Source organism: Corythoichthys intestinalis, chromosome 16 (assembly GCF_030265065.1).
Source record: "Corythoichthys intestinalis isolate RoL2023-P3 chromosome 16, ASM3026506v1, whole genome shotgun sequence".
Taxonomy (NCBI): domain Eukaryota; kingdom Metazoa; phylum Chordata; class Actinopteri; order Syngnathiformes; family Syngnathidae; genus Corythoichthys; species Corythoichthys intestinalis.
The window spans coordinates 17462298-17489475 of NC_080410.1; the positions used below are offsets into that span (position 1 = coordinate 17462298).

Genomic DNA, 27178 nt, shown 5'->3' on the forward strand with positions numbered 1-27178 from the left:
AGGTCCAGCACGGAAATGTATTGTTTGAACACTTGTGCTTCCTGACTGACATCATTCCGGTGTAATGTAACATAAAGAGACAGCGTGTGTCCAAAATTTCAGAACTACGGTATTGTGCTTTTCACGCTTTTTAACAATAGGTACAAGAATGCGAGTGAATATTAGATTTTAACAACGCAGAGCGGCGTTGTTCCTTTACATCCTTTAGCTTTAGCTTAGCTGCTGTGCCTGTCCCTCACTGTTGTAGCAACGTACTTTGTTTTGCTTTTTTGCTAAAGAGCTCCGGTGATGATTATTTGAGTGGAGTTTTTATTATTATTATTATTATTATTACTACTACTATTATTGTGGGTCTGTTATTTACTTTGATCACATTTATCCAATTGCGCTGTGTGAAAGTGGAATAAAACGGGGCACGTTTAATCACACTAACTAAGAATAATGGAGAATTTGCACGTTGATTTAATTTTCCTCCTACAAAGACCTTTATTTAAATAACTTATTTTATGTCAGGTAGATGCTTTATTGAAGTTAATGGTTAGTAATTAATAAATGCTTTATTTGGTTCTTTAGAGTCATAAGCAGGAACCTATCCTATAAGGCTACTTAGTGAAATATTTGGTAGTTAATTGCCAGTCAAGTGCCGGGGTGGTAATATACACTTCTTAACTCATTGGTTGCCATTGGCGACAATAGACGTCCAATTCATTTGAAGTGGGAGGGCTGTCAGCGAATGAACAAATGTCACCCCTTTAGATTCCTGATTATATTAAATGCGATTTTGAATTGAAACACATTACATGTTCGACGTACTTTTATTTTGTGAACAACTGGACCCCCTCAAATAACCCTGCTGTGTCCCTGTACAACCAGTGTCAGTGTTTAATCCACTAGGTCAGATTTGCTTTCAGTGATGTCTGGACTCCCAACAAGGCTGCACTTTGTCACCAATACTGTTCAGGACTTTTACGGGAAGTTAAGGTGTTTGCTGTTCTTGTTTAAAGGTGTAACAAGTCTTTAATTTCCACTACAAAATGTGAGTGTAAAAAGTAGGGGTGTGACAAAACGTCAAAATTGTGATGTATCGTGATATCTTGTATCCCAAAAGGTTATCGATATGCTCCTGCCAAGAATCGAGATATCGTTTTAAAAAGGTGTCAATGTTTAAAAAATAAATTAATAAAAGCAACCAACAAGTTGCTACCAAAATCTTCCACCATAATAGTGTCTCAGTTAACTCTTAGGCTGCATTGATGGTGCTCGACGCCCAATCCATTTAGACTGGGAACGTTCGTACATTCAAAACCAGAGCATTTACAGTCATCCTGTCGGATTTTCAGGGCATTTACAGGTCACTTGCTGTTCATTTTAGGGCATTTACGGGTCATTTCCTGTTGAGTTTGAGTAACTGCCTATTCATTTGGGTGATTCCCAGGTCACTTCCTGTTCTGTAACTTAAACAGGAAGTAACTTATAAAATACCCCAAAATCAACGGGACGTAACTTAAAATCAACAGGTAAATGACCTTAAATGGCCCAAAATTACCTCATTGCCTAGTGTTGACTGCCACTGACGGCCATAGACGTCCAATCCATTTGACCTGGGAGGGTGGCAGCTAGCATTCGCATCATAGACTGGTGACCATTTGATGGTGTAGTCTGACTTTTGATGGTTATATGATATTTAGATGGACAACAAGTGATTGTTGTATTATTGTTTTTCTTATATGATTTTTTGTTAAGTGTTCTACATAAAAGCTGATAATGAGCACGTCTTCTAATGCAGTGGATATACAGTGGGGCAAATAAGTATTTAGTCAACCATCAATTGTTCAAGTTTTCCTACTTGAAAAGATTAGAGAGGCCTGTAATTGTCAACATGGGTAAACCTCAACCATGACAGACAGAATGTGAAAAAAACAGTAAATTACATTGTTTAATTTTTAAAGAATTTATTTCCAAATTACAGTGGAAAATAAGTATTTGGTCACCTACATACAAGCAAGATTTCTGGCAGTTAAAGAGGTCTAACTTGTTCTAACGAGGCTCCACTCGTTACCTGTATTAATTGCACCTCTTTTAACTCATTATTAGTATAAAAGACACCTGTCCACAACCTCAGTCAGTCACACTCCAAACTCCACTATGGCCAAGACGAAAGAGCTGTCGAAGGACACCAGAGACAAAATTGTAGACCTGCACCAGGCTGGGAAGACTGAATCTGCAATAGGTAAAACGCTTGGTGTAAAGAAATCAACAGTGAGAGCAATTATTAGAAAATGGAAGACATACAAGACCACTGATAATCTCCCTTGATCTGGGGCTCCATGCAAGATCTTACCCCGTGGCGTCAAAATGATAACAAGTACGGTGAGCAAAAATCACAGAACTAGTGAATGACCTACAGAGAGCTGGGACCACAGAAACAAAGGCTACTATCAGTAACGCAATGCGCCGCCAGGTTCTCAAATCCTGCACTGCCAGATGTGTCCCCCTCCTGGAGAAAGTACACGTCCAGGCCCGTCTGCCGTTCGCTAGAGACCATTTGAATGATCCAGAAGAGGATCAGATGAAACCAAAATAGAATTTTTGGGTAGAAACACAGGTTCTCGTGTTTGGAGGAGAAAGAATACTGAATTGCATCCGAAGAACACCATACGCACTGTGAAGCATGGGGGTGGAAACATCATGCTTTGGGGCTGTTTTCCTGCAAAGGGACCAGGACGAGTGATCTGTGTAAAGGAAAGAATGAATGGGGCCTTGTATTGCGAGATTTTGAGTGAAAATCTTCTTCCATCAGCAAGGGCATTGAAGATGAGATGTGGCTGGGTCTTTCAGCATGACAATGATCCCAAACACACAACCAAGGCAACAAAGGAGTGGCTTTGTAAGAAGCATTTCAAGGTCCTGGAGTTGCCTAGCCTGTCTCCAGATCTCAACGCCATAGAAAATCTGTGGAGGGAGTTGAAAGTCCATGTTGCCCAACGACACCCCCAAAACATCATTGTTCTAGAGGAGATCTGCATGGAGGAATGGGCCAAAATACCAGCAACAGTGTGTGAAAAGCTTGTGAAGTGTTACAGAAAACCTTTGGCCTCCGTTATTGCCAACAAAGGGTACATAACAAAGTATTGAGATGAACTTTTGGTATTGACCAAATACTTATTTTCCACCATGACTTGCAAATAAATTCTTTAAAAATCAAACAATCTGATTTTTTGTTTTTTTTCCACATTCTGTTTCTCATGGTTGAGGTTTACCCATGTTGACAATTACAGGCCTCTCTTATATTTTCAAGTGGGAGAACTTGCACAATTAGTGGTTGACTAAATACTTATTTGCCCCACTGTACAATTACACTTTATTATAGCTATGTTTCGCAGACTCACACTTGCTCCCCACTATTTGAAAAGCACTGGGATTTAATGTTTTTTTTGCCATAGACTTCAAAAACTATTATGAAGTCTATGTTTTTGCATTTGATAGTTTATATGTCTAACCACAGGATTGTTTGGTACATTTGATTCAACCATGGCGACTGACTCGACCCTTCTCAACTCTGAGATGGAGTTACAGCAGCAAGAAGACCTCTATCAGCAGCTGTTATCACAGGTGAAAGTTTTGGAACCTTATCACAACACTGTCTTAAGAATGTCATAATCATTACACCTTTCATGAATATGAATGAATGCTTATGACAAATGTCATTAAATTTAATTCAGTAAACTATATGCAAAGTTGACATAATTTCAAATGTATTTGAGTTAGGATTAGGGTTAGGACACTTCATTAAATCTGTCATAAACATTCGTTCATTTTCATGACCGGTATTGTGTAATAAGCATTCAAATAACGTGTGGCCTTTTTATTCAATATGTTGTCTTATTTTCTATTGGGTCTGTAATTATAATACTTCTATTTTCAGACAATAGGAAATATGCAGACCGCAAATCCAGATACCAAAGTTATTCGGCCGCAACCCGGTGAGTAATAGATTCACAACTCAAATTATACCAAGTAACAAAAATGCAAAGTGATAAAAGTGACAAATGCTAGTATGTTTTTCCTCTCAGGAATATGTGTGAAGACAACATCAGAGCCCAGCAAGGAGAAGGTCTTTGTCAACATCTGTCAGTCAAACTTACTTCCCGCTCCACCGGAGCTCTCCAGAGAAAAACTTTTGGACTTGCTCCAATCAGAAGATCCCAGTGGCTACAGAGTTCCCATGAGCCTCGGGGAGCCACACACTGAAGTGGACAACAGTTCGTAACCCTTTAATTCATGACCTCATATTAAAAACATTTTTTGCTGATATAAATCTAAATTGCTTATAGAGTTACAGGTTACATTAAATGTGTAAAAGAATTTAAATGATTTGTTTAAGTGTCTTTTATTTAACCAAAAAATTGGACTGGGTTTAGTTTTTTTAATCCACTCACTCCTCAGGAATCCCATTATTTTGTATTACTACTTTTCTTGTATATACAGTGCCCTCCATAATTATTGGCACCCCTGAAAAAGATATGGAAAAGAAGAGAAAAATCCAACCTTCAATACAAGTGCATTTATTCAGTGGGGGAAAAAATCCCACATAAAGAAATAATTATTTGACATCAGATAATGTATGTCACAAATATTAGCACCAATCTTTGTCTCATCTGACCAAAGCACACGGTCCCAGTTGACGCCTGGGACCGTGTGCTTTGGTCAGATGAGACCAAGATTGAGCTTTTTGCCAACAAACACTCTAAGTGGGTCTGGCGTGCCACGAAAGATGCGCATGCTGAAAAGCACCTCATACCCACTGTGAAGTATGGGGGTGGGTCAGTGATGCTGTGGGGCTGTTTAGCTTCCGAAGGCCCTGGGCACCTTGTTAGGGTGCATGGCATCATGGATGCTTTAAAATACCAGGACATTTTAAATCAAAATCTGTTGCCCTCTGCCCGAAAGCTGAAGATGGGTCGTCACTGGGTCTTTCAGCAAGACAATGACCCTAAACATATGGCCAAATCTACACAGAAATGGTTCACCAGACACAAAATCAAGCTTCTTCCATGGCCATCTCAGTCCCCAGACCTTGGTTTGTTGGCAAAAGGGGGTTGTACAAAGTACTAACGCCAGGGGTGCTAATAATTGTGACACACATTATTTTATGTCAAATAATTATTTCTTCTTGTGGGATTTTTTCCCCCACTGAATAAATGCACTTGTATTGAAGGTTGGATTTTTCTCTTTTTTTCTCATTAAGGTCCCATATTATTTGAATTTTTAAAAAATTATTAGAAGCTAAAAAACACATCTTAACCAGGGGTGCTAATAATTATGGAGGGCACTGTATTTCTTGTATACTACTTCTCATTTCTATTAATTTTCCATGTAGTAAAACTACTGTGCAAAAAGCTTGCTGTATAGTGCCTAAATTTCACGTTTTTCTATTCAGACTCTCAGGGGTGTACAGCGTATGACGTGGTAATCAATCAGGACTTTTTCCAGAAGTGTCAGGTATGGTGAAATTAACAAACTCACCATGAAATCACACGGAACACCGTGTGATTTCATGGTGAGTTTGACTACAAGAGACATAAAGAACTCTTTAGGTCTGGGTTCACTAAATCCGGACCTCGGAGCCACTTTTCATGTCGTGTTTTCCATGTCTCCCTCCTCCAACACACCTGAATTAAATAATCAGGATCATTACCAGGCTTCTGGAGAAGTTGCTGATGACATAATCATTTGATTCAGGTGTGTTGGGGGAGAGAGACGTGGAAAACACGACAGGATAGATGGCATCGAGGTCCAGATTTGGTGAACCCTGCTTCAGGTGATAAAAATGTGAAATAATACATTAACTGTACATGCATGGCAAAATAAACACTTTTTTTCCCACACAACACAGCAAAGGCAGAAGCCTCATCCCAGTAAATACAGTATACCTCCACTAGCTAATGCAAAAGTTATTTTGAATGTACATGATTAGAACATATTGTTCTCTGTATGATGATGTTGATCAGTGGTTCTTAACCTTGCTATAGGTACCTAACCCTATGAGTTTCACAAGTGCATTCATGGAACCCTTCGGAATTAGAAAAAACTTTTTTTTTTTTTTCAAATTCAAAATCGATAAATCTTAAGCTAGTGAGGTAAAACTCAAGTGAATTTCCGTTCAAATTTCTTCTCATTTAGACAGCATATTTTTAAACAGGCCAAAAAGTATGTTTTTACCTTTATGCCTGCAGCATCATCAGACCACTAAACCAAGACTAGCCCTATGCGTATATCTTACAGTGGTATGAAAAAGTATCTGAACCTTTTGGAATTTCTCACATTTCTGCATAATATCACCATTAAATGTGATTTCATCTTTGTCAGAATCACACAGATGTAAAAACTGTGTTTGGTTTAACTAAAACTGCCCAAACATCTATGGTTTTCATATTTAAATGAGGATAGCATGCAAACAATGACAGAAGGGGGAAAAGTAAGTACGTGAACCCTCTGCCTAAGGAGACTTAAAGAGCAATTGAAACCAATTTTTACCAAAAAATTTAAGTCAGATGTGTGCCCAATCACTGATGAGTGGTTTAAAGCTGCCCTGCCCACTATAGAACACACACCTGGTAAGAATTGTCTTGATGAGAAGCATTGTATGATGTGCATCATGGCTCGGTCAAAAGAGCTGTCTGAAGACCCGCGATCAAGGATTGTTGATTTGTATAAAGCTTGGAAAGCATACAAAACCATCTCTAAAAGTTTAAAAGTGAATGTTCATCAATCGACAGTCAGAGAAGTTGTCTACAAATGGAGAGAGTTTGGCACTGTTGCTTCTCTCCCAAGGAGTGGCCATCCACCAAAGATGACACCAAGAGTTCAGCACAGAATACTTAGAGAGGTAAAAAAGAACCCTAGTGTGTCTGCTAAAAACTTACAGATATCACTGACACGGTCCAATATCTATGTGCATATATCAACTATATGTAGAAATATGGCCAAAAATGGTGTTCATGGGAGGACTCCACGGAGCACGCCACTGCTGTCTAAAAAAACATTGTTGCTCGTTTAATGTTCGCAAAAAGGCACTTGGACACTCCACAGACGTTTTGGCAAAATATTTTGTGGACTGATGAAACCAAAGTTGAATTGTTTGGGAGTAACACACAACGCCATGAGAAGAGGAAAAATGGAACAGCTCACCAACATCAACATCTCATCCCCACCGTGAAGCATGGTGGAGGGAGCATCATGATTTGGAGCTGTTTTGCTAACTCAGGGCCTGGACAACTTGCAGTCATTAATGGAAGAATGAATTCAAAAGTTTATCAGGATGTTTTGCAGTAAAACCTGAGGCCATCTGTCAGACAGTTGAAGGTAAAAAGATGATGGATGCTGCAACAAGACCATGATCCAAAACACAGAATTAAATCAACTTCAGAATGGTTTCAAAAGAACAAAATACACGTTCAGGAATGGCCAAGTCAAAGTCCAGACTTGAAGCCCACTGAGATGGCATGACCTAAAGACAGCGATTCATGACAGACATTCCTGGAATCTGACTGAACTACAGCAGTTTTGTAGAGAAGAATGGGCCAAGATTCGTCCTGATCGATGTGCCAGACTGAGCTGCAGCTAAAGGAAGCGTCTGGTTGAAGTTATTGCTGCCAAAGGGGGGCCACAAAATATTAAATGTGATGGTTCACTTACTTATTTTTTCCCCATGTGTCATTGTTTGCATACTAATCTTTATTAAAATCTGATAACCTATAAATGTTTGGGTGTTTTTAGTTAAAGCAGACACTGTTTATTCATCTGTGTGATTTTGATAAAGATCAGATCACATTTGATGGTAATTTTATGCAAAAATGTGAGAAATTCCAAAAGGTTCAGATACTTTTTCATACCACTGTAGAAATTTTCATTCAAAGTTGGAGGAATATAGTAATAAGGTATAATATTGTTCAATATTAAATCTGCTTGGTTGCATTAACCTTGACCTTGCAGTTTCTGTCATGTTTAAATCTCAAGTGATATCAAAATTCCACAAAAAGATTGCCAATTTTTTACACAGTCATTTTGTTAAAACATGAATCTTCTCACAAATCCAATAAACTGTGAATTTACAACAAATAATTTTGGCTTTTGATTTGCTTTTCACATTGGAAAATGAAATTAAACTGGAATTATTTCACACCGTTTCTATTTTTGTTTTCATGTCGACATTCTCATTCTATCACATCCTTGCCTCACATACTATTTTCATGGCGTGAAATGTGACGCAAATGTTAGTTTTTTTATTTAAATGCAGTGCACGTTACCCGTAGGTCTTTTGTACTTCCTCATACTAAGTGAAAGTCTACCTTCCATGGAGGAAACCATTTTCTTCTCCCGTCAGATAGAGGACTAGCAGTTGAAAGAATTAGTATAAAGCTTGTAAATTGGGGGCTAACCAATCCAAAACCTGGTCTAAAACACAACTTTGCCTTGATTTCAGCATCCAAAAAAAGGGCCCTGCGTGTCTTAACCTTCACCGAACCCCTTAGACTGACTCACCAAACCTCTGGGGTTTGATCGAACCCAAGTTAAGAACCACTGGTGTAGCTCATTTAACTATTAATGAAATTTGGTTTTTTTTCAATTACGTTCTCTGACTGCTTGTAATGTGTTTTTCCCTTCAAATGCACCTAATAATTTATGAATATGTAATAAAACAAATATTTATACATTCATTCAATTTCCATGCCGCTTATTCCTCACGAGGGTCGCGGAGGTGCTGGAGCCTATCCCAGCTAACTTCGGGCAGTAGGCAGGGGACACCCTGAATTGGTTGCCAGCCAATCGCAGGGCACAAGGAGACACACAACCATTCACGCACACACTCACACCTATGCTGATATCTGTCTTGTAGAAGGAACCATTGTTCCAACAATTTGTTATTATGGTGTCTTTGGAAGGTCTAGAGAACAAATACAACATTGAGCTTAGTAGAGGTAAGTGTGCCTGTGTAAAATCCCATCCTCATTTTGGATGTACAAATTTTGAAGCTTGCGGTTGTTGCTTTTTTTTTTCAGAATGGAAGGTACTGAAGAACAGAAAGTTCTTGGGGTCAGTCAGCGAGCAGAACATTCGCACAAAAAGCAAGCCAGTTATTCAAGAGCTGCAACCGCCGTAAGTCTCGCTGACAAGTAACCAGACAAAAATTAAATTAGCAATTGGCCAGCCAAGTATCTTTTTAACTCATACGCTGCCATTGACAGCAATACACATGGAATCAATTTTAACTAGGATGGCTGGCATTGAAGGATCATGTTTTAGTGCTTTAGTCATTTAAACTGGGGGGCTTCGATTGATTAAACAATCGCTGCCCGCCCACCAAGCCAAAGTGATGGGTTTCTATCGCTGTCAATGGCAGCTAGCAGGTTGAACAACACACGTGACGTCAACTCTTCCACTACCCCATCACCATTTTCTTTACATTATAATTAGCAGTTTACATTCCGCAGGAGCTCAAACACTATAATAAATACTTATTGAAGAATCATATTTTGAGACGATTCGACAATATACAAAAATTTAGCAAAGCACAGATGACGAGAAATTAGTCTTTTAATCTGCCGGTTAGCCACGCCTATCAATATAGGGCTTTAGCGTCCCCAACAGGTGGATGACGTCAGTGGTAGACTGGGCTCATCGGTTTTACTATTCAGCCCATTGAGGGGGAATTATTCAGAACGAGGAAAACGCGACGAAGAGAGCCGCAAAATGTCATTGTTTCAGTCTCTCTACTCCAATATTTTTACAGGATATTCTTTTTATCCAAGTATTTTCCCCCAATAGCTATATAAATGGCTTGAGAAGGACCAGTCAGCCCGTCGAGGGGGAACTATTCACAACGAGGAAAACACGACGAAGAGAGCTGCAAAATGTCATAGTTTCTGTCTCTTTACTTCAATATTTTTACAGGATATTCTTTTTATCCAAGTATTTTCCCCAATTGCTAAATAAATGGCATGGTCATGAATCGGACATATGTCATTTCCCTTCCCCGACTTTGGAGAATGTAAACAAACCAAAAGGCGTGACAGCTAGCCGACATGCTAACCCGAACCGAGTGATGTTTCAAAGTCTTCGAAGCGGAAAATCACACATAACTAGCCTGGATTATTTGACATGACGACTGGGTTGTCTATTGTCTTTGCGGATCGGCAAACCGCCCGGCGGAGAGCAATTTACAGTTCGTTCCCAGGAGGAGGGTGGCTGCAGTTGTTGTGCAGCTAACGTGCAGCTAATGTGCATGAGGAGAGCTTTTTACATGCCTATCAATGATCAAACGTAAGTAGTCCTATATTTAAAAAAAGTTTGTAGTGTTTACTTTGTAATAACTGTATTAATATTTGACATAATACTAAACAAGATGTTTACTCACTTCCTCGTAAGTCCAATGGTCCCACAGTAGTCGGGCTTGTTTTGGCCAATATCCACGGTGAATGGGAACCTTTTGAAACTCCAAAAAAGCGCATACGCCTCTCCCTCATACCGAATGATTTTTCTGCAGCTGTTTGGCTGGCTAAATGCGAAAAATAAATGTATTAATCCGCAAAATCAGCTGAATCCTTCGTCCTCATACACAACATTACGCTGTTTAGTGAAGAGGGCGCCTTCTACCGTACACGTCACAGCGCCCTCCTCTTCCTCAATGCAAGACCGAAGCCGGAAGTCACTCATTTTCATGGCGGGGGATTCAAAAAACTAAATAAATATAGCGATCGCTTCCACAATTTAATGTTGTGAATCATCCGTTAAAGTTGTTGAAATTGCTCCCGTTATTCCATAATTTCCCTTCTGCTTTCGACATGTGAAAGTTTTAAATCTGTTTTAAAGATAGATTCAAGTCAATATTTATCCAATTTAGGGGTAAATTAGATAAAAAGTTAATTAGGTTTGCTTGGTTCACTGTGAGCGTAAACATCATGCTTGTCATTACCCGGGTAATGACAACCACGATGTTTACTCTCTGTCCGTTCCTCATTGTGTCCCTAAGACTGCACTGACTGTATTTTAGTCTCGCTTTACTTGACATATTTCAATAATCGGAATTTGGATGATAATCTAAAAATCGAAAATTTCCCTAACCTCTACTTATTGTATATAATAATATCTAACCTGAGCCAGGCATTATATGCAAACTTATTTTGAGATTTATTCCCCGTGTTCCTTTCCTCCTTTTGTAGGGAGACCTCCCCTTCAGAGGCAAGAAGGTAAATATGAAAGTATGGAAAATCTATGCCATCAGAGTTTGAACGTGAATCATCAAAATTTAGCCAAAAAAATTCTATCACAAAAATTCCAGTTGCAAAAATTTAGTCACAAAAATCTCATTCGCAGCATCCGGGTAGCCAGGGAGAAGCAATTAATCCCTGTCTGATTTCATCAAACGTCTAGGCCAGGGGTCCCCAAACTACGGCCCGCGGGCCGGATACGGCCCGCAGCCACATTTGGTCCAGCCCCCTGAACAAAACAAAAAAAAAAATTGTAAAAAAAAAAAAAAAAAATTTTTTTTTTTTTTTTTTTTTCCCAATAGAGTTATTTATGTCCTGGCTTTTTTTCTGTGAAGAACTGAGCAATGGTTATTTGGTTATTATCTATTTAATTAATACAGTATTATTATATTATATTATATTATATTATATTATATTATATTAAGGGCTGTCAAAGTTATCGCGTTAACGGGCAGTAATTAATTTTTTTCATTAATCACGTTAAAATATTTGACGCAATTAACGCATATGCCCCGCTCAAACAGATTAAAATGACAGCAGTGTCATGTCCACTTGTTACTTGTGTTTTTTGTCTCCCTCTGCTGGCGCTTGGGTGCGACTGATTTTATGCACCATGAGCATTGTGTAATTCTTGACATCAACAATGGTGAGCTACTAGTTAATTTTTTTGATTGAAAATTTTACCAATTTTATTAAAACGAAGACATTAAGAAGGGTTTTAACATAACATTTCTATAATTTGTACTAAAATCTATCTTTTAAGAACTACAAGTCTTTCTATCCAGGGATTGCTTTGACAGAATATTAATGTTAATGCCATCTAGTTGATTTATTGTTATAATAAACAAATACAGTACTTATGTACAGTATGTTGAATGTATATATCCGTCTTGTGTCTTATCTTTCCATTCCAACAATAATTTACAGAAAAATAAGGCATATTTTAGAGATGTTTGAATTGCGATTAAATCGATTAATTTTTAAGCTTTGATTAACTCGCTTAAAAATTTTAATCGTTTGACAGCCCTAATTATATTATATTATATTATACTATATTATATCATTTTTATTTTATTTACTTTGGTTCCGTGAAGAATCCAGAAAGGGTTATTTGATTGTGGCTTTCTGAAAAACAATACATTTTTACATTTAGGCACTCCTGCAATCGTCACACTTTTTCTGTTACAAACTGACCCCGGCCCCTCATCAGAGAAGAGAAGGGTTATGTGGCCCTCACAGGAAAAAGTTTGGGGAACCCTGGTCTAGGCAATCAAGTAAGGTTGCTCCTCGGGTCATGTGACACGGACTAAAGGTTATAAGGCCTTGTTCAGACTGGAAGCCAAAATCAGAATCTGGATGGCTCTTTTGTATTATGAACAGTCCCAAAGCACAGAAATCTGATTTTTGCGAGACTGATTGAAACCACATACAGGAGGTGCTTTTAAATCAGATATTGACAAGATGCTCACAGTCTGAACAGCTTAGCTTGGATTTCACTCCCTTTGGTGTCACTCTATGTTGGATGACTTTTCGTTATCACAGCAACCTGTCAGATGTGTCAACAATTTAGCCTCGTTTGAACAGGCATTTTTGACACTTGTTGAAAAATAGTGTGAACAGTCAGACCTAAAGATCAGATTTTAGGAGGAATCAGATCAGAATCAGACGTGGCTACAGTCTGAATGCAGTCTTAGGGCGCTTTCACACTAGCACTGTTCAGCACTTTTTCTCAGATAGACTGCTTCTTTTTGTAAATGATAACGTGCATCCAAACTCTAGTTAGGACCACACAAACAAACTCTGGTCTGCTCAAAAATCGGGGGTCGTGGTCCGTTTTAAGCGCACCCTGCTTCGCTTGTGAATGCAACCGGAGCAGGGTGTGCTTTTGCTACTTTACGTGCTGTGTCACAGCATGAAGGTGTGATCTTCAGGCTGTGATGGTACACACAGTGCACTTGGAAGCTTAAGTACAGCTCACATGCTATCCAAAATAAACAATAGTGAGTCTTGCTCTCACGGAAATGGCGACAATTTGACAATCCAAAAAGTCACGAAAGTGAGAGAGATGCGCCTGTGTGACTTGCATTTTTGTATACTCCAGTTCGTTCGGCATCAAGTCAGGAGTAAGCAACCCCACCGCTGGCTGATCGGCGACTTAATTTATGCTACATTGTGAAGTTGCACGCTCCATCCCCCCCCAGGAGGGAAGTATTTCTTCTTGTATTTGTCCAATCAATGAGTGCACCCTTCGTCCAGGTGATGCTACTCGGGAAGTTTGGTTGGCGCAGTGTGAATGCTGAACCTTTTCAACAAGCCATTTGCAAATGCTGTTGCGAGGTAGCTCTACAACTGGACCCTGGTCCTCTAATGCAGGGGTCGGCAACCAGTGTTTTGAGAGCCGCATGCGGCACTTTAGTGTTGCCCTAGTGGATTCCTGGAGCATTTTCAAAAATGGTTGAAAATGGAAAAAGATGGTTGAGGGAAGTATATTTTTTGTTTTGATATGGTTTCTGTAGGAGAAAAAAAATGACACAAACATTCTTAACGTTTTCCAATGCTGTAAAAATGTGTAGAATAAATATTAAATTTCAACATTTCTGTCAACGAAGATTTGCGTCATAGCCTGTGACGCACGTTTCTATCAGCAGGGTGGGATGCCAGGCAGGTGGCTATTGAAAAAAAACCAGCAGCCGAGTACCGAGTTGGGAGTGAAAGAAAAAGTGCGATTCCATTACTTCTGAAAAACTTAGAGGAGCTCAAAAATAGATTTAAGAAGAGGATTGCATTGCCAAACTCCACAACTGCTGCATGTTTTGTTGCAACCTGGGAGATAATAAAGCACAGAAAACCGTTTACAGATTTTGAGTATATGAAAGAGACATTCATCAACATATCAGAACACCTATTTGCAGACTTCAAAAACAAAACCGAGATGAAAAAGAAAATCAAGAAGAAAGAAAAGACATGCCCAAAGAAGGGGTATGTTAAGCACATTCCACTTTGTTGTTTTTCGAAACCTAAATAAAAATGACCTCAAAAATCAGATTTCTTTATTGCTTTAATTCCATAAAGCAATGAAACAATTAATATTGTAATGAAGTTAAACTTGACGTGGCATCTACAACAGAGTAGTCACGTGGTACGTTGGATGCACTGCAGGGAAAATAAACATTAAATCATGAAGGCTCATTATGTATTTTTGCCGACTTAGTAATTGTAATAGTAGGCTAATATAGCTAATACAGATACATACAGCATGTGTTGCCTTAATAATTAGGCTTATTTAAGGCTTTCAAATTTTTTGCGGCTCCAGACATATTTGTTTTTTGTTATTTTGGTCCAATATGGCTCTTTCAACATTTTGGGTTGCCGACCCCTGGTCTAATGTAAAAGAGCCCTTGGTGTCATCCTGCGGAATAGTAGAGGAAGCAGCAGCAGCAGAAAACGTTCACTCAGCAATGTCTTAAGTGACTATCATAACGGACAGAACATTAAAGTTGGTCACAGCATGTTGTGATTTTTGGCTACTGAATTTTTTGCAACTGAATTTTTGTGAATTTGTAACTGAATTTTGATGAGGGCGGGAGGCGGAGTGTAAGAAAATCAGATTCAAACTCTAGTGGCACAGATTTACTTCCATGGGAAAAAGTATGTTCAGAAATAATGTCTGTAATGTTGGCTCACTATTTCAGAATTTTTCTTCAGCTTGTGTATCCCTGACTGTTTAAATGCCCCCGTAATTCTTTATAACCTCTCCTCATTTTGAAATTTCCTCAGACCAGAATTCACCTTGTTTGTGGAGCCACCCTCTGGTGTCCCTGAGCACCTGATTGCAGAAATAAAGTTGCCTGGTGTGGTAAGAGACTCACGTAAACCCTTGATAGGACTACTCATTGAAATCATTTGCTGCCATTCATGGCAATAGATTTCCAGTCCATTTTTACTGGAAGGTGATAAATGAATGCCCAAGTCCAAATGGATTGGACATCTAGCGCCATCAATGGTAGCCAATGAATTATCAGAAAATACCTTCCTATTTACCGTAATTTTTGGACTATAAAGCGCCCCTGACTATAAGCCGCACCCAACAAATTTGGCACAAAAATGGCATTTGTTCATAGATAAGCGCAATGGACTATAAGCCACAGTTGTCCTCACTGTATTATGGGATATTTCCACCAAAATATATTAAGCAGCAACACTTTATTTAACATCGGCATCGTAAGACTGTCATAAGACCAAATGAACCACCATTCATTGCTTCAAGAAGCTTCATTTGGCCATCAGTGCTCCACCTGCTGCCAACACTGTTGTCACCCAACATTCCTCCTAGCATGCATTGCGGTACTACAGATGTAAATAACAGTCAAAATTCATATTCTGTGCTAATTATTTCTTCATATACTGTTCCAGTTGTTTCATTAATTGCTGTTATGGTATTTCATCACCATCATCATGCTCGAGCGTTGGGGCTGGTTCCCCGTCCCATTGCGTAGAGCTGACCAGGTGAGATAGGCCCCTCGAATACTGGCGATCTCGTGCCAGCAGATTTGTATCCTTCAAGGTAACTCCGTGTTGTCGGAGGTCGTCCGCGATGGTGTCAAGCCATCAAGTGTAGGGCTGACGAGTGTATTTCTTAACACCTTATTTGACATGGGCGCCATAAGACTATCATAATTATAATATGACACTGCCATGAGCATTAATGAATGCTTATGACAGATGTCATTTTGTGTCATCCGGCAAATTATCTCACTTTTGAATAGATGTAAAAGATCTGAGCTGGACATAAATATAGTTAGCCAACGAAGTCAGTTAGTCAGCAAATAAGCCGCCCTAGACTACAGGGCCGCAGGATTCAAAATGAGGGACACAAAGTAGCGGCTTATAGTCCGAAAATTACGGTAATTAAAATGTTTATTTAAATTATTTTCATTTATAAATACAAAAAAATCAGGAAATGAAAAGAACTGACATTTTATTTCTACTTTTTTCCTTTTTAATTAAAGCAACACAAGGTAACTTTTCAACCTTTATAAAATATTTTCATAATATTTGTGATGATATGTCAACTGACTAGTTGAATGACACATCTTTTATATCTTGAGGGGTTCTGTATTGCTTTCGGTGGCACAAATTACCTGTGAAGAGAGTGGCAGGAACCCTGCCACAAAAAAACTACAAATATGCTGACTGCTTTACGGCGTACGTTACGTCCCTTTCCCCATTCGTTATAAAGACAGAAGTCGATGCAAACGCTTTCGGTCGAATTCTGCAATGAGACCAGAATAACAAGAGACAAAAAATTGTGTCCGAAGAGACAAAAAACAGGGTACCCGCGGGATATTAAAAGTATTAAAAAAGCATTGAATTTAGTTTTCCATTATTAAAGGTATTAAAAGTATTAAATTAGCTGTTGTATGTCTGGAATTTTTTCACCGTGGTCTTAATTTTCAAGAACATCTCAGTGCAACCTAAATTATATCCGTGACAAAGTTTTTCTTTTTTTTTTTTTTAAGCTCATCAAGACTTTAAGATAGAGGTAAAATCGGGCCTAAAAAGTCCAGCCCGACCCGAACTGGTCTGCGGGTATTAAAGCCCGACCCGCGTTTTGTGTGATAACATTTGTGACGATGTCTGCATAAAAGCCTGTCTTTTATAACGAATTCTCAGTTGGCAGAAAAAAACGCACATTTTCTTAATGTTTAAATAGACTACATCTTTTTATGATCATTATAAATTTATTTACACAACGAAATAACGCTGGAAAAGTTTGTTAAATATAAATAAACAGATGCGGTTTTGCGGACTCGCAGAGGGAAAGATTAAAAAGGGTGTATAGGCACGCTCTGGCTCTGCAATGACCATACAGTGCCTTCTTTTTTTATCCAAATTATTTATTTTATAACAAGTATTCCTTAGTTTATCATTCATACATCGTTAATATATAGTTATTTCCAAAAGTTAGCGAGAAAGAACCCTGGGCCGGCCCGACATAATAATTGACATTTTAATTTTGGTCATGTTTTCAGTTTAATTTAGCTGTTTCCAGCTTGCTATGTTTATAATTGCGATGTTTGTTTACCGCTTTTCCTCATACTGCGAAGAGGGAGGAAGTTACATCGGCCGCTGCTATGATATTTAAGTCATCAGCCATCTGCTGTGACCCGGGAATTTAACGCCTGCTTTCACACACACTCTTTTGTCAAACACACATAGTAATTGAGGTTGAATTTGATGTTGAGTGCTTTATTTATTTAATATGATTCAATATGATCTAAATAATGGGTGCGAGAAAATTATTAATTTTCAGTTGAAATGGCATTTAAAAAGGTCTTAAAAGTCTTGAATTTAGATTTATCAATCCTGGGGGGACCCTGGAAAAAGAAAATGGGAGGCTACCAGGATAAAAAGACACTGAAGAGTGAACATTGGCCCGGCTTTCACTAGCTGGAGTGACCCCCCCACCCCCTTCAACAGAACTCGTCAGTGATTCATCCTTCACATAGCCGCTGATAACAGAAATGTCGTTCACTCAATCTGCAGGCGACCGGCAGATCATGATTTCACGACACTGTGCGCTCGTCCTTATGGGAAACGCAGTCTTCCTTAAGGCAAAACACTACCATTTTTGTCCACCTGCGTCACTAAAATAGACCAAAACTGAAAAGTTACCTAGTGTTGCTTTAAATGATAAAACTATTTTTAAAGGCCTAAAAGTGTAATGTTTTAGCATTTGACTTCTGCAGGTTTCATCGCGGTCGCTGGTGCTCGACATTGGTGAGGACCGCCTTGTGTTGACAGCCCGTCCCTCACTCTACTATCTTGACATCTTCCATCCCTTTCTTGTGGACCAGGATCTGAGTGTGGCGCAATACAACAGCAGCACTCAGGTACAGGCGATGATAGCCGTCCAGTCATGTGACTCTTTACAACTTTATGTTGGGGAATTTGAATTATTTCGTCGCTAGTAGACCTCCAATCTATTTGAACTATGTTCATTCGCTGCCACCCTCACAGTTCAAATGGATTGGATTTCTTATCACGGTCAATGGCAGCCAATAAGATCAAATCTTTATTTGTCCTAAATCTTGATAGTGCACATTATAATCCAGTGTGCCTTATTTTTGAATGGTTGTCCTCAATTACCTCGAACCTATTTTGTGCTCAAGGCACATTCCTCACTCATTATACACATGAATTCAAACAAAATAATAATAAAACTATTATACCTCTGTTAAAATATAACAAATTAAGAATTGCAGTACAATGATGCACAAATGTGCCTTATTACCAGGTGCGCCTTGTGTATGAAAATTCATTCATTTATAGATTGTGCCTTTATAATCGATGCACATTATATAAAAAAAATTTTTTTTTGAACATTTACTGGATATTTAAATGGGAAAAAATGTCAATTTGCATTTTAAGTTTAAAGCAGAGGGTCAATCAAATCATAAAGTCAGTTTTCACAAAGAGTGTTAGGTTTGATTAAAAAATTACAACCTTGAGACTTTTTATGAGAATTATACTACGTAATTCTTACTGTTTTGTTCGTATTTGCAAAGATGTCCAGTGTTTGTCAGATTCATCCTTCTTGCCCAGTTGCTTCTTTTGATCTTTACCTTCTATACAAGTACCTTACACATGCTGTATTTTGAAATCTCATTGCACATTTCTCTGTCTAATTTAGATCCTCACAATAACCTTGCCTGTGGTGTCATCTTGAAATTAACGGAAGATGCTGCGGGAATCATGTTTACTCACCAATTGCTGAGTGAAGTTAAGCAATTCATCATTCTTATATGATGTAAGAGTTATTATTATGGTTGGTCATTGTTTACTGTATGGCAATTTCTGACATGTTCTGTATGACAACATCTCATTTACACTGACAAGAAATGTTTTGTCTTCTCATGCAATATAAATTGTATCTAATATAAGTTACTGTGCTGGCCAAAAGTACTGGCACCCCTGCAGTTCTGTCAGATAATGCTCAATTTCTCCCAGAAAATGATTGCAATTACAAATAATTTGGTAGTAATATCTTCATTTATTTTGCTCGCAATGAAAAAACATAAAAAGAAGGAGGGAAAAAATTAAATCATTTAACACAAAACTCCAAAAATGGGCCGGACAAAAGTATTGGCACCCTTTGAAAAACCATGTGATACTTCTCTAATTTGTGTAATTAACAGCACTTGTTACTTACCTGTGGCACATAACAGGTGGTGGCAACAACTAAATCACACTTGCAGCCAGTTAAAATGGATTAAAGTTGACTCTACCTCTGTCCTGTGTCCTTGATGGTACCACATTGAGCATGGAGGAAAGTAAAAAGACCAAAGAACTGTCTAAGGACTTGAGAAGCAAAATTGGTGGGAAGCATGGTCAATCTCAAGGCTACAAGTCCACCTCCAAAGACCTAAATGTTTCTGTGTCTACCGTGCGCAGTGTCATCAATAAGTGTAAAGCCCATGGCAGTGTGGCCAACCTCCCTAGATGTAGACGGAAAAGAAAAATCGATGAGAGATTTCAACGAAAGATTGTGAGGATGGTAGAAAAAGAACCTCGACTAACATCCTAACAAGTTTAAGCTGTCCTGCAGTCCAAGGGTGCAACAGTGTCAACCCGTACTATCCGTCGGAGTCTGAATGAAAAGGGACTCTATGGTAGGATACCCAGAAAGACCCCACTTCTGACCCAGAGACATAAAAAAGCCTGGCTGGAGTTTGGCAAAACTTAACTGAGAAAGCTAAAAACGTTTTGGAAGAATGTTCTCTGGTCAGATGACACAAAAGTAGAGCTTTTTGGGAAAAGGCATCAACATAGAGTTTACACGAAAAGAAAAACGAGGCCTTCAAAGAAAAGAACACAGTCCCCACAGTCAAACATGGCGGAGGTTCCCTGATGTTTTGGGGTTGCTTTGCTACTTATGGCACTGGACTGCTTGACCGTGTGCATGGCATTGTGAAGTCTGAAGACTACCAAGAAATTTTGCAGCATAATGTAGGGCCCCGGGTGAGAAAGCTGGGTCTCCCTCAGAGATCATGGGTCTTCCAGCAGGACAATGAATGCCAGCAATGAATCCCATTGAACACCTGTGGAGAGCTCTGAAAATGCCAGTTTGGAGAAGAAACCCTTGAAATCTCAGAGACCTGGAGCAGTCGGCCAAAGAAGTGTGGTCTAAAATTCCAGCAGAGCATTGTAAGAAACTCGTTGATGGATACCAGAAGCGGTTGTGGGCAGTTATTTTGTCTTAAGGTTGTGCTACTGAGAATTAGGCTGAAGGTGCCTATACTTTTGTCTGGCCCATTTTTGGAGTATTGTGTAAAATGATAATGATTTGATTTTTTTTCATTCTGTGTTTTTTCATTGCTAGTAAAATAAATGAAGATATTACTACCAACGCATTTGTAATTGCAATCATTTTCTGGGAGAAATTGAGCATTATCTGACAGAATTGCCTGGGTGCCAATACTTTTGGCCGGCACTGTATATATATTTTGGAAGATACTCATTTCATTTCATCCTCGGCCATCACTGTTAGTTGGGTGCAACAATAAATTTGTAAAAATTGGTTGTATTTTACAGTGTTGTATACCAACATCATTCTGAGAGCTAGTGATTCTACTGTATATGATACATAATTAATGTAACTAATAAAGAACTCCTAGTATGATGCAGTGCAGTACAGTTCTACTCAGGTCCCCATGTATTCAAATGGTAACATTACAATTAGTGATGCACGATAATACATTTTTCAACCGATACCGATAACCGATAATTTCCTCCTCATTCCTACCGATAACCGATAATGTCAAGCCGATAATTCTATTAAAAGATTTATGTAAAATTTTAAACAAAAGAAAATATTACTGTGCAAAAATATAATTTATTGCTCTTTTTTTTTTCAACATAAAATATGAACAAGTCGTCAATTCCAACATCTAAATAATGACATTGTCTGACATTGTGTAATGGTAAACTTCTGGCAACAATTACTTTCAGCGTAAATAGCTAAGTTGCACAAAAATGCCTTTAAAAGTAAGCCATTCCTAACATAACATTAATACACTGCAAAACACACTTCCTTAAAACTAGTCAGTTTTAAGTGTAAATCTATTGGAAATAAGTGAAATTATCTGCCAGCGCTTCAGGTGTATTTCTCTCAGATTTCTTGGAAGAAAAATAGCTAGCTGAAAATATTCTTAACAGCCTTATTTTAAGCAATACATTATTATACTTAATCCTAAAAAAAACTTGGAAGAAGAAAATATTTTGAATATTTGTGGCTACAGAATATTATTGTTATTTCATTACAACAGGAATGTGCATATTTAAAATAATAAGTGTTAATAAGTGCCAATAAGTTTAGATTATCTACTGTGACAGTAATTGAGCAGACAAATAAATTCAATTAATTTGAAAAGTGATTGCTAGTGTTATATGCTTCGTTGCACACTGTGAAAATGATTAACTCAAAAGAGCGAGATGTCATGTACCCATTCTGCAGCGCTTTGTTTACATTTGCGGCACTCACGAGTCGCGACATTCGCTTTACAGCAGCTAAACTGATAAACGGCAGTACTATTTGGATGCAGTTGGAGCTCGCATCTCCGTGCGTGTTGTTTTGTGCCTGAGTTTTGTTAAGCCGAAAATAAAGGCAGCATTACAAAGTCATCTGACCGCTTGTCATTTTACATACTGAATGGATTATTGACGGGCTGACTTCGTTTTCTCCATGTTTAAATTATCATCTAACCACTGTGCCGTCATGATAAGCTTGCTTACTGGACATCACTTTTCCAAATGTAGTGGTGAAAATGTGATTGGCATGTTTTTCATGAAGAATGGTGGTCGTATAAACTGCATTATTTTTTTATCCAGGGCTTTGGCTCTCGTGTTATTTCGGTTAAAAAAAAAAATCTCGTCTCGTCTCGGCGGCGGCTACGTTCGTACCGGATAATCCGCCCGCACCGGCCGGTTTGCCGCGGCGTATTCGGGGCCTGGCTCTGCTCACACGCCGTGAGGGAACACTCGAGAAACCGGGGTGTTCGCCGGAGGTCCTGAAGCTGGGGAACCGGGCTTTGCCCGCCCCGGCCGGACCGGCCAGAGCGGTGGGCTCCGTCGGAAGACGGCTACTTGCCGACTATCGGTCTCCAGTCTTGCCGGTGTTAAGCCTTAGATGCGAGTTTACCACCCGCCTTGTGCTGCTTTCCCAAACAACCCGACTCTGTATCGTCACAAGCCCCTAGTTTAACTTAGTGTTTACAATAGCTTTAGCATTCCCGCTAGCAGCAGCAGCCTGGTATTCGATCCAAAAATCTTTGTGATGCAGTTTTAAATGGATGCTGGGTTAGTGGTTTTGAATGAAGACGCTTTCTTTCGGCCTCATGGAACTTCTGCGGTACATGTTTCGCAAATGGCGAGAGCGTCGTTTTTTTAGTAACAGCCGCCATAATCAACTATTTCTTGTCGTGTAACTCCGCCTCCTCAACCCCTCCTCCCTCAGGGGCTTCAGAGAGGGGAGGGGTTGAGGAGGCGGTGTGCTGAATTCTTCGGTTGTGCACATTTGGAGGCTAAATCAAGTATATAATTATCGGATTGCATTATCGGTTGAATTTTTTATTATCTGGATTATCTGTGTGACGTCATAATTGCCATTATCGGCCGATAATTATCGGCCACCGATATTATCGTGTATCTTTAATTACAATGTCACAATCTGGATGTCTGGCTTTATTTTGCGATCACAACACACATAGTAATCACATTTGGGGGGGGGGGGCAGAAGAAGAATGAGTATGTTTTCATCCTTCCATCTATTTCCAGCTGACAGGCCGAATGGGCAGATGGTATAAGACTTTGCCTGTCATGCATGCAAGCCAGAAGAGGATGTATTCTGTCACTATTTGTCATCATTCATTTACATATGCATAATTACAGTAAATGTTTATCAGAAGGTAATTGAGTTCTGTCAGGCATATTTGTAAAATTTACCTTAATTTATTTTCACTGTTGCTCAGAACAGGCAAATGTTTCCTTTTTCCCCTCCAACTTACATTTTGCTCTAATCTGAATTTATTTAAAACAATACTGCAGTACAGTTTTGTATTTTGTTAAGTGATTATTAATAAAAAAAAAATGTTAAAAATACTTTATTTGTGACTCCATTGGGTGTTATGTCACTGGGCCCAGACCCAGAGAACCCAAATTAATTCCACTGGCCCTGGTTCTACTGGACCACAAAACCGCAATGAAAAATATGTATGTAGAACTAGTATCATCGAGTTTGTCATTCCAAAATGTACATTACTAGTTATGCAAAGGCAAAATTTTAGTACAGCATTTGTGTGATTACATAACAAAGGATAACGTGATTGTGATACTTTTGCTGAAAAGGGGGAGTGATCTACTGCAATTAGTATATAGGGGTGATTCCTTTTCTTTTTTAATATACCTTAGTGTGGTATCCAATTTGGTAAAAACATATTGCAAATATGCATTGCAACATACTGGCCAATATTTGTCGAACTTTTTACCTTTACACATACAGTAAATGAATTACAGGAGACAATATTTAATTCTGATTTGCAGCTGTGTGAAGAAAAAAAGAAAATATGATGATTGTAATTGCGTCTGACATGTCCAATTCAGTGAGCTCAGTATCCATTCAGTATCCATTGTCTGATTGCGGCTTGCTTCAAATAAGAATCACGTGCGTGTGACAGTAACCTGTGATGTCACATGGTAAGGTGGTGTGAAAAAAGATTGGTGCAGAAAATAGACAATTATTCAGTTTGATTATTCAAACATCATATCATGGTACACAAGAACATGGTCATATATACAAACAGTTCATCTGATAAGATGCATGAAAGGTAAACTGAATAAGCTATTTAAAGCTTTAGTAGGGTCCCAGTTGAACAGCAAACACATACTACAATTAACTATAGGAAATTTCAACATTCTGATAATCTAAATACATCGGATTTGATAGAGATACCTTAGTAATGTTATTCAAAGACTCAGCATATTAAGCCTTCATTGCAAGGAGGTGTGTTTTCAGTTTTTTCTTAAAATGGAGATGGAGTGTGACATTTTAAGTGTTTCGTCAAGTTTATTCCAGATCTGTGGTCCTCTGCACACAATGCCAAAGCTTGTAAACGTTAGCCTTCTTTTTTTCCCAGTGATTTGATTTTTTTTTCTGATAGTATTTGTGTGCTGAGGAGTACAGATTGGGATGAGATCACTTAATTTATGGTTTAGTTTATGGATGACCTGATACATCATGTCATCATTTTGAAAGTAGTTGTGTTCTTTTAGCCTCATAAGGTGGTGGTGGTGAAAATTTAATTTAGTTGGAGCATTGAACTCGGACCATGTTAGGGCACGTATAACTTTTTCTGTAGTGTTTCAAGCTTTTTTAGGTAGGTGGGGAATGTGCTGCGCCCAAAAGCGGAGTTAAGGTGGCCAAAAAATGTCATTGCATGTAATTGACTTTCCTATATATGGCGGAAAACATAGACAAGACTAAAAAAGCAGTTTATGCTGTTGCACCCCTCTTTAAAAAAAAAAAAAAAGTTGTATTTTAAGCCGAAAGAACTGTTGTGTTCGATAGAACAATATGTCTATGCTGCCGTAGCAGATTCATGGCGCATTAAGCCCCCGAACTAGTCTTTGTCCGTTTTACCCTGGAAAACCCCGTTTACAGACATCGCGCAACCGCTTTTGTTTGAACCCAGCCATAAAAAGAAGGTAATGAATTATATTTATTATTCCAAATGTCTGTCATTTTTAGCTTAGAATCAATAATTGATGTCTAATATTTCGTTTAAAAGAAAAAAAAAACTTTAAAAAATTATTCACTCGCATATTTTAAACTTTTAAACAAATTACGTCACAATGAAAAAAATGGCATCAGTGAAAAAGTCACGGATATTTACCTCATAACTATCACTTAATTGTATTTTTTTTGTTACTGTCACATTTTGCTCGATTTGTTAGATAATAAATAATCGATCCAAAGAAAAATTGAAAGGAAAAAAAGTTTAAAAGAGTAAATATATAAAAAAGAAAATCTCGACAACTCCTTGATGTCTGCGATTTCTGCATCACGACCCTTGTTATATTACTGTGTTTACCCATAAAATCCCCCAAAATCCTAAAACATAGCTGTAAATGGCCACAGCTGTGTCTTGACACTCAGTGATACATGCTACGAGTTTTTGGAATGAAACAACGTAAATACGCGATAATATCTCGTTAAAATCATGGCGTCTTTAGTTATGCTCTCGTGTGCTCTCACCTCCAGTTAGGGTTTGGCTGTTTAATTTTTTTTTTTTTTTAACATGACCTCTTGTTCAAAATTTTTCCCAGAACATTGAGATTTTAAGCTTTCCAATGATGTATCACACATTCATATAGGACAATTTTGAAATTTGGCCAAATTGGGGGTCTCAGAGCGTAACTTCAAGTCACCTGAGTGTTTTCCGCCAAATGTAAAAGTTGTAAAGCAAGCAAACAAACAACAAAAATGAATGAAATGAACAAAAAAAGATATTTTTGTAGTGGGGTCACAATGATTTTTCGCCTATCTTAGCTGTCTTAGATTTGTTGATACTTCACACTATTTATGATTTTTTTATCTATTTATGATTATTTCAGACTATCTACTATTTATAATAATTATACTATTTAACTCGCCCTTGACACCTTGTTGTGTATTTAAATCACTACCTTCCAGAATGGCGAGCTATTAGTTTATTTTTTTGATTGAAAATTTTACAAATTTTATTAAAACGGAAACATACAGAGGGGTTTTAATACATAATTACTATAAATTGTACTCACATTTATCTTTTAAGAATTACAGGTCTTTCTATCCGTGGATCCCTTTCACAGAAAGAATGATAATAATGTTAATGCCATCTTGTGGATTTATTGTTATGATAAACAAATACAGTACTTATGTACAGTATGTTGAATGTATATATCCGTTTTGTCTTATCTTTCCATTCCAACAATAATTTACAGAAAAATATGGCATATTTTAGAGATGGTTTGAATTGCGATTCATCACAATTAATTAATTTTTAAACTGTGATTAACTCGGTTAAAAATTTTAATCGTTTGACAGCCCTAATTATAACCATTAAGACTTAAGATGTCAGTGTAAGAACTATCTTTCTCAAAGGCATCAATGCAATATATTAGAGTGTTGTAATTTGATGTGTGTGTGTATAGTAGGGATGCAACGGTTCGGTTAGCCCACGGTTCGGTTTGAACCTCGGTTTTGGGATCATGGTTTCGGTTCGGTTTCGTTTTGTATTTTGCATTTTTTAAAAAAAGTCTGACTTTCCAAAAGGCTGCCTTTATTTTGCTTTTTAAAAAATGAAATTTTCCACTGTTAAAATGCCTCTTAACCCTTTGGCTAGTGTAGTGACTGACGACTGAAATCCACTCACAGTAGTAAAAGCGTGAAATATGTTTGTTTTTTTTTAAAAGATATGATGTCATTCATATAGGACAGGGGTTTCAAAATTTGGGGCCCAGGCACCGATTGCAGCCCCCATTAGACCTCCAAATGTCGTATTGGTGATACTTTGCTGTGGGCAGTAAAATAAAAGTACCGTATTTTATCTTACATATGGATCAATATTTTTATTCCCTTTAACGCAGCTTCAACTAGTGGATGCATAATACAACCCCAAAAACTACTTTGTCTTAAAATGGGGGGTTGTCCTATATATGAAAACAGTTTTACACTAGGCCATTCATTGAAGGTGCGCCTTGTACTCTGATGTGCCTTATAGTGCGGAAAATACGGTATATCAGTATTTTTAAATAAAATGCATGAGTTGATTGAATGAAACATTTTGGGATTTTGGGTGCCAATGGCACTC

General features: G+C 38.2%; 2 protein-coding genes across 4 annotated transcripts in view; both read left to right on the forward strand.

Annotated features, from left to right (window-relative positions):
• Positions 1–19: 19 nt before the first annotated feature.
• pih1d1 (PIH1 domain containing 1) lies at positions 20–26351 on the forward strand. 3 transcript variants are annotated; one of them, XR_009067360.1, is made up of 12 exons: positions 20–109; positions 3506–3612; positions 3926–3983; positions 4074–4262; positions 5441–5502; positions 8900–8981; positions 9063–9159; positions 11223–11249; positions 15048–15126; positions 18020–18163; positions 18964–19080; positions 23106–26351. XR_009067360.1 is itself a non-coding variant. In XM_057861572.1 (11 exons), the coding sequence occupies exons 2-11, from the start codon at positions 3532–3534 to the stop codon at positions 18997–18999; spliced, it is 855 nt and encodes a 284-aa protein (XP_057717555.1). In that variant the 5' UTR covers positions 20–109; positions 3506–3531; the 3' UTR covers positions 19000–19237. The 3 variants fall into 3 exon arrangements, 2 of the variants coding, with proteins under 2 accessions (XP_057717555.1, XP_057717556.1); XM_057861572.1 differs by lacking the exon at positions 23106–26351 and having other exon boundaries at positions 18964–19237; XM_057861573.1 differs by lacking the exons at positions 11223–11249; positions 23106–26351 and having other exon boundaries at positions 18964–23074.
• Positions 18977–27178, forward strand: part of tnnt1 (troponin T type 1 (skeletal, slow)) — a 37687-nt gene continuing 29485 nt past the window's right edge. Inside the window, exon 1 of the mRNA XM_057861576.1 lies at positions 18977–19080. The gene's annotated coding sequence lies outside the window, so the exon portion shown is untranslated. The remainder of the gene's footprint in view (positions 19081–27178) is intronic.